The sequence below is a fragment of the Bactrocera neohumeralis genome, unplaced genomic scaffold (genome assembly GCF_024586455.1).
Source record: "Bactrocera neohumeralis isolate Rockhampton unplaced genomic scaffold, APGP_CSIRO_Bneo_wtdbg2-racon-allhic-juicebox.fasta_v2 cluster11, whole genome shotgun sequence".
In the NCBI taxonomy this organism is placed as follows: Eukaryota; Metazoa; Arthropoda; class Insecta; order Diptera; family Tephritidae; genus Bactrocera; species Bactrocera neohumeralis.
The window spans coordinates 13518327-13526588 of NW_026089624.1; the positions used below are offsets into that span (position 1 = coordinate 13518327).

The 8262-nt window shown below is 32.7% G+C and overlaps 1 protein-coding gene across 19 annotated transcripts in view; it reads left to right on the forward strand.

The window, feature by feature from the left end:
* The window catches only part of LOC126765927 (RING finger protein 11), a 65130-nt gene extending 61537 nt beyond the window's left edge, over window positions 1-3593 (forward strand). For all 19 annotated transcript variants that reach the window (XM_050483640.1, XM_050483642.1, XM_050483648.1 and 16 more), the window contains one exon: window positions 2433-3593. In XM_050483640.1, coding sequence (XP_050339597.1) covers window positions 2433-2756 — 324 coding nt within the window. In that variant the 3' untranslated portion in view covers window positions 2757-3593. The remainder of the gene's footprint in view (window positions 1-2432) is intronic.
* Window positions 3594-8262: the final 4669 nt, after the last annotated feature.

The window sequence follows — 8262 nt, forward strand, 5'->3', positions numbered from 1 at the left end:
TGAGTGTTGTTTATTATTTGCTTGGCTGTTGTTGTTAGCGTTTTTGCCATTATAGTAGTTTTATGCAAACATACGTAGTTCTTCCTGATGTTCTATCGGTTTTGATGGAGCTGGTTCCTCCCACTCTCCCAATTCGGCATCATATTATTGCGCAGCACGATATGGTCGCAATTTCCATGCTCTTCCATGGAGGTCAATTGTACACCCAAACGATATCGGTAATACATTCGCGATCGATACGTTCCATATGTACCTCACCAATAAGTTGTCCAGGACAGATAAGCTCAGTGAACTTGGCTTTCAATAAATAGGTAGCAAGGTAGGATCGCAACGCATGTCTTAACGACGGTATCCCCACCATTTTTCATCTTTGCACATAACGCGATGGAACCAGTCAATTAATTCGCTCAACTGGTAACGTTTATTAGAAAGTATGTAAATTCAATTTTGCTCAAAAGCTACTCAACAACTTGATAAACCTGACCAGCAGTATCGGGATCCTTAGTGCAATTGACAATAGCTTGTGCAACATCCAAACAGCACATTCACCGTAGTATTTGCTCTTCAAAAAGTTGCTTCCACCCTCAAATACAAAGCTCATTGGTTTGGGACTAGCGTTTAAAGCAGACAAATAATCAAACGATCTACACCAGCTTCTTTACTGATTCTATAAAAAAAATTTAAAAATACATGGTAAATCTTTTGAAATAAAGTTTAATTTTAGCTTACTTAGCAATGCGACGTGCACCTTCCACGGGCACGTCATTGAATTTAAAATTTTGTCTCGAATTCACGACCAACTAAGTTGACTACATTTGAGTACTTCACAGCATCGCGTATCGCTTTTTCATCTCTTAAATCATAAAAAAGGAACAGCACCTGACCCATTACGCAGCAATATTAACGAGGCCATGATTAGTTATTTCGTACTTTTATTGGAATAAAATCCCAGCCGGTCTGTTATTTATCGTCCCAAGGGAAATTTGCAAACACTTCTTCCAGATTCAAATAACTAAATAAACCATCGTAAAGGATTGTACCTTGAAATAAACTCAAACAAATTGTCTTGCAAAAACCTCCGTTACGATGGCAAAAATATAAATATGCCTGCAAATTCGCATAATCTTGGCCCCACTGTTCGGCATGGTTGCTTATTTGTTCGTAAAATTTTTCTGTGGTGAACATTTATTAAGTTACCACAGTTAAAAAGAGGCTTAAATAAAAAACTTAATTTTTCATGTATTTGCTCTTATTGTTCTCATCTTTAAGAATATATATTAAAATAAAACGATTTTCTTTTGAAAATATATTAAAGTTTCATATATAACCAATACTTTTGGGACAACTTCTCCATAAATTTTAAGAAAATAACACAATGCAACCATTTTCCGGTTAAAAGTATGGATATGAATTGAAACTCAACCCCGGACTCCCCTTGACGTTTCTACAGTGGCACCTCTCAGATGTGCCTTTGTTTACATAACATCAGCTGATAGTTACTCTACTCCTCCTTTACGATGCTAGTAATTCAATTTGAATAAACCGAATGTATGTATTACGATCAAATTTGCATGTTAAAGTCGTAGATTCACTACTACATATAGCAAATCCAAAATGCTAATATTAAGATCAACCTTATTAACTTAATCAATGGGATAAATTTCATATATAGGGCGTATAAAGAAAACAAATTAGCTTTAAGAACAGTAGCTGTGGTTATAGTCCACGTTTCCACACTCAAAATGTTTTAGTTTGGGTGTATTTATTCAGTGAGTTCTCGCACTTTTTGTAATTTTCCACACATCCGCTTTATGGAGAGTTATAATCTGATTTCACCCATTTTCATACTATTGAAGAAAAGTGGTGTTAAAAAATTTGGTTGAAGTGGTTATAATGATTTGTAAGATATGTGTATTAATTCTATTAGTGGCGGATTCATTTTTGTTAAAATTTTTTAAATAAACTACATACGCATTTTTTTATGAATATTAATATTTGTTTGATTATCAAATGTATACTACCGTCTAAAGGGTGATTCCTACAGTCCTAGCGTTAACTCACTGCTTGAATAAAGAATGTAAGGAATATACATACTATTTTTTTTTTTGACAAATGTTAAAAGTTTTGAAATAAATTACATACGTAATTTTGTTATAAATATTTTTTTACTAAAACTTGTGGAAAGATTAATTTTTTGTTTGTCTGGTGAAAAAAAGCATTAAAAAATAATTCAAATGACATTTGAATAGACCTACTTGTTTGACATCTGAAAGCAGACTGAATATAAGTATTTTGTTCGCTGATACGCTTCGTCTCACTGTAAACACATTAAATTAAATTTGAAAGTTGATAATAAACGTAATTTATGTTTTGACCTAGAAAATAAAAAAATCCCCGACGCGAAAAAATATTTATGTTAAATTATCTTTCAGGAACTGCTGCAGCCTGTCTTCTTTCCGTCTCTGTCGACTAGACGTCCAGCGTCAAATTTAACTGAGGAAGAACAAGTGAAAATTGCAAAGCGAATCGGATTAATCCAACATCTCCCAATCGGCACCTACGATGGTTCAAAAAAAATACGCGAATGCGTCATTTGTATGATAGATTTTTGTGTAGATGAGGCAGTGCGATATTTGCCGTGCATGCACATATATCATGTTCACTGTATTGATGATTGGCTTATGCGTAGTCTAACTTGCCCTAGCTGTATGGAGCCAGTGGATGCAGCACTCTTAACAAGCTATGAAACATCATAACGTCAATTGAGTTGATAAAGCTTTTATATGTAGTTGGAATGAATCTTCTTTTTAACCATACTATTGAAAAATTTTATTTTATTTGCTCGTAAATCTATTACACCAATATGTGGGTATTACATCACGCAAACTAGTTTAGGTAAAATAAGAAATGTTTTTTTTTAAGTTTTTGTTTTTGCAAAATTTTACTTCGGTTGAATATGGAGGCAAAATGTACGCAATATACACGTATATATATATTTTTTAATATATTATAATTTTTCTAATGTTAGAGTTAAAATATGTATGTCCAAACCATTTCAAATGTAGGCAAAAAACACTAGAAAAATGTGTAAATGGTAGGCTTTCGTTTTTGTATATATACGAAATAAATATTGTTATGAAAATAAAATAGCCGAATATGATATATAAACAAGTTCTAACTTTCGAAATTTTCAAAAGGGGTAAAACAGTGTTTCGCATAAAGTGTTTTTGATTAGTGTTCTCCGAGTTCTCGATAATAAGCAAAATGTATTATGTATAATATATGAGCACATATGCAAACATTTATTTCTCTATAGCGGAATCTTATTGTCTGTATATTACGCACTGTTTTGCATTTCTTACTATTACATTTTATTTTTAAAATTTCCAAATAGATCTAAAAAATAAGTTCATATAGGGCATAAAGTAAATTCATGTGATAGTTTTTAAGTATTTTGAATAAATGATTTTTAAGTGGAAAACGCTGCATAGCAGACGCTGCTATTATTACGATTACGTAAAATCTTCATTTTAACTATTTCTGTACATTTTTCCCTCTATTGAAATAAAAGCTGCCATAACTACTCTATGTAATCCTACTCTTTATTTTTATATGAATATTGAAAACTTATTTGTGTCGAAATATTAGAAGCTTGTAATTTAATAAGTTTAACACGTTTGTCCCTCAAATAAATTAAATAATAATTACTGTTCCGAATATTATTTTTGCTTATATATATTCAATCAGATCAGTAACACCATTAAATATGAGAATATGATTGAAATTATGCTTAATAAGAAAATCTGTAATGGTTTTCACTGGAATCCTAACCATTTTCAAAAGGAGTTAGGGGTAGCCAGGTATATGAAAACAATTAAAATTTAAAATAATTTTTTTTTCCAGCATTTTTTTATTTTATAAAAGTAGCATCATAGTGGTATAATAGCATCATTAAATATGGTTTCGACTTGACAGAGATATATAAAAAAAATATTAATTTTCAACTAAAGCCAATGGGACAAAAAAAATGTTTTATTAATAGATAATAGAGAGCCTGATTGAATATTTTTTTAAATTAACAAAGCGGCAGTCCTAGAAAGTTCCAGATTTCGCGAAAAACCAGCAGTAAATTGTTTATAAAAAATCAAAATAATAAAATTGTTTCATCATGCTCTAGCTTAAATAGCTGCAAAAATTGCATTGAAATCTACATAGTGATATCCGAGCTATAATGGTAGTAATTCAAAAACAATAGTATAGAGCAAAAGCAACCGCCAGTTAACTGCTCTTCGGGAGCAACCGAGAACCCTTTGCTAATTGTCGCATTTAATTAAAAATTCAAGAAAATATTTCTAAAATATTATATTTTATAGTAAATGCAAGCAATTGATTTTTTGAAAATTCTGACTACCTCTAACCCGATATATTCATAAGAATAGTTTTTTGATTTTCAATATCCAAAGGTATGCTTACGTCAATGTCTCGATATTTAGAATCGAAAGAAATACTATATGTAAACAGTTGAAGTGTAAATTTAGCCATAAAATACAATATTGCATTGACTTCCACAAATATTATACTTCAGAGATTCTTCGGTGAAGTGAAAATTTTACCTTATCATTGTGTATATATTTTCTTTTAATAGCTGTAATAATTATCTAATTAGAATATGTTAGCTTTAAACGAATTGCGCCCGGGATATACCGTATTAATTTTTGTGTTCTATGACTTCGTTGTGTACCCAACCAAAAAGTTTGTATGATGTTCATCGGTAAAACAAAAGTACACACGAAATGACATGTATCTAGGCAGGTTGGATGTCAACGGGACTATGTTGAATACGCCTTTTATATTGAAAATTAATTTGTTATTATGTTAATGTAAATTTATAAGCTACTGTTTTGTATTAACAGTTGATTGTACTATAAATTACTTTAAAACCAATACATATAATAATTAGCAATAATATTAAGGACAAAAAGGTTACTGAATTTGCAAAACAAAACAAAAAACAAGACTTTTTCTGCACCGAAGCAATAATACATTTATACAAGAACTTGATTCTGTTGATCTGTTTGTATGCGAGTTATAGTGATCTTGAAATAATGCAACTTTCGTCTCAAAATGGATCGCGCCATAATTAATCAATACATATCGGTAATATATAACACTGAAACTTAGAAAACGACGTTTCCGGCTAATAATGTATCTTTTTGTCTAAAATGGGTAAGTCAGGTCAATACTACCCTTATACCCCATATATACATATGTACATATTTTCGAACTTCCGGTTGACTTATATCACATTAATCGGGCAATATCTAAAATATAATCAAATTCATAGAAAATGTGTTTTTAATAAAGATGTATGCTATGATTTAAATGGATCCATTTCGGTGAATATTTTTCCTAGCCTCGGTCCGGTATAGTAAATGTAAATCTTATATATAAAAATAAAACGCCATTTTTGTATGTCCGAACATTACGCCCTACCCACAGCACAGAAAGATGTGAACATTTGCACCGGTATTCCTTTAGTCCTGAAAAAGGTCCTAACGGACCTTTCTTGCAAAATTAGAGGATGTTCGAGTCTTAATCACTGCGGCAATATTGCAAAGCATCATATTCGACGCAAAAATTTAGCAACTTTTGCAAATGTCAAACGTTCGAGCAACTCAAATATTGACATTTCTTGCGCGCAAAAGTGACAAAATCGGCATCAACAAAATTTATGATGGAAAAATGAGGCACGCGAAATCGCTCTTTATTTTTGTTTATAACTAATTATTATCATTAATTGTGTTTCACGAGACATCCGAAAAGGTGATAAATATATATCTGGAGGATAAAATCGAATTGTTTTAGAGAAGTTTTACGATTTTACTATTGCCCTCTTCTTTAAAATTTCAGTCATAAGCCACTTTTTTACGCAAAAAACTTTGTTTCCTTGCTTTTTTGTATTTAAGAAGCAAACTACACTCACTATCCACCAAGTTATCCACTGTTAAATTGATTAAAAATTCAATTTTAAGACTTCTTAAACTTCACTTCTTCAATGCACCTGCACGCCGCGCAAAATATTTTTTTAACCCTAGAACACACATCCGGGTACAAATGTATCCACTTTCAGCTTTGAAGTGTTGTAACTTTTGAACCGCTATACCTCGGATCTAGGAAGATTATTTAGTTTTGAGTTCAAATTCAAAATTTGAACCAGATCGGACCATTGGTTCAGGAGCTACAGCCTTCCAAACACATTAAGTACGTAAACACACACCCGGGATACGTTTGTACCCCAACAGTAAAAATCCTCATAATAATCAAAAAAAAAAAAATTTTTTTATATTATTTTTTTATTTGAAAAATTAAAAATATTCATTTCACACGTTTTATTATTGACTTTTATTATAAAAATTATAAAAATGCATCTTATATCTAAGGAAAATCATGGCAAATAGAGCAATTTGTTGATGTGACCGAATGTTCAAGACACATTGGCTTCTTACATTTGGCGCACAGCTTTCTGGTTTTTCTACGGCGTTTTTCCTCTTGTGCGTAACATAAATAGCAAGATCCGGACACAGGTTTTGGCGTGCCCGCTGCGGCAGATGGTGATGCTGCTGTTGACACCATTGATTCCACCGGTCGTTTGAAATATGCTTCAATAGCAATTTTAGTCGAAAAAATTTCGCGTCACTTGACGATTTATGGCTCTGGATTCAATAATGGGCATACACAATGCTTCAGCCAAGCTGCGCAGGATCTGCTTACGCTTGTTGTTTGATCTCCAAGGAAACATAGGGTTATTCAAATCGTAGACAATGTAGGCTGCAAGAGCTATAATGTCCAACATGTTGAAGAACATCGCTAGTGGCCATCGTTTTGTTTGTTTTTGTGTTGGATATTCCGCAAACATTTGGTCCATTCGATCAACACTACCTTTGGTTCGATTATAATATTCAACTATTTTAGGTTTCCCACTGTCAGCTATTTCAGCATCATTATGCATGGTCGAAAGCAAAATTACTGCTTTATTTTTTTTGGGAACATAAGAGCACATTGTCACATTATTTTTGAAGCCAAATGTCGTTGAACCAATTGTCCTGTTTTTGCTCTGCTTCATTTCTTGAGGAATATATGATTTGTTTTTGCGCAAAGTTCCAACGATCGTGAGTTTCCAGGTGAGAAGCAGTTCTGCAACTGGCAAGGTCGTAAACAAATTGTCCATTGTAATGTTTCGGCCACTTCCTTGGTATTTGGCAGACAAATCCTTCACCACTAGTTCGCCTTGGTTCGTTTCCCTACCAGTTTCTGCTTGGCCAGTATATATTTGTCCATGCAGTGGATATGCATTTGTGGAATCGCAAATCCACCAAACCTTGACACCATATTTAGCAGGTTTTGACGGTATGTACTGCGTAAACCGTGTGCGTTCACGGTAAGAAAATAATTGTTCATCAATCGTCAAGCATGAGCTGGGCTTGTAATGTGCAGCAAGATTATTGTTCATCATCGTCCACAACTCACTGACCGGTGCTGCTTTATCAGTTAGTAAGCGTGTTGCACGAGTGTTTTTATCGTCAAATCTTAATAACCGCAATATCGAACAGAAACTGTTTACTCCCATTGTGGCGCGATATAAAGAATAGTTTTTGACGCTCCATAAATCTCGAACAACGTTCTCTTATAATATTTTGTCTGGGTACCTGACGACTTACATTTGGTTCTTTCATCCACTCAGTACCATCACGTGCAACAAATTTTTCGGCACTAGCAGGTAATTCATTATTTTCTTCTACTTCTTCTTCTTCATCATCCTCATAGTCCGCATAATCAGGTAATACTTCTGCGGCACTTTGCGAAACTTCAGCATCGTCATCAGCAATTTAAATGTCATTGATTTGAATTTCTTCTTCATCTTCTGAGTCAAAGTCATAGGGAGCGTCATCGTCACAAATTTCATTCATCTGGCAACCCTTCTCGTGCTCAGCTGTAAATTTGGTGATCTTGCGAATTTATTTAATTTATATTTAAAACTTTATTGTGAAAATTTTTGTATTAAGTGATCTTTTAAGATAAGTATCAGTGTTATATTGTGCTAGTGAAGCAATTGATTTTACTTTAATTCTGTTCTGGCTAATTTTAATTTATTGTGCCGAGTCATTTTCAATTTGTTTTTGTTGCTACATTTTAAATAATGCAATTGTTAGTGTTAATTTATATTGCTTACTTAAATTTCTTTCTTGTTTTTATTCATTTCCA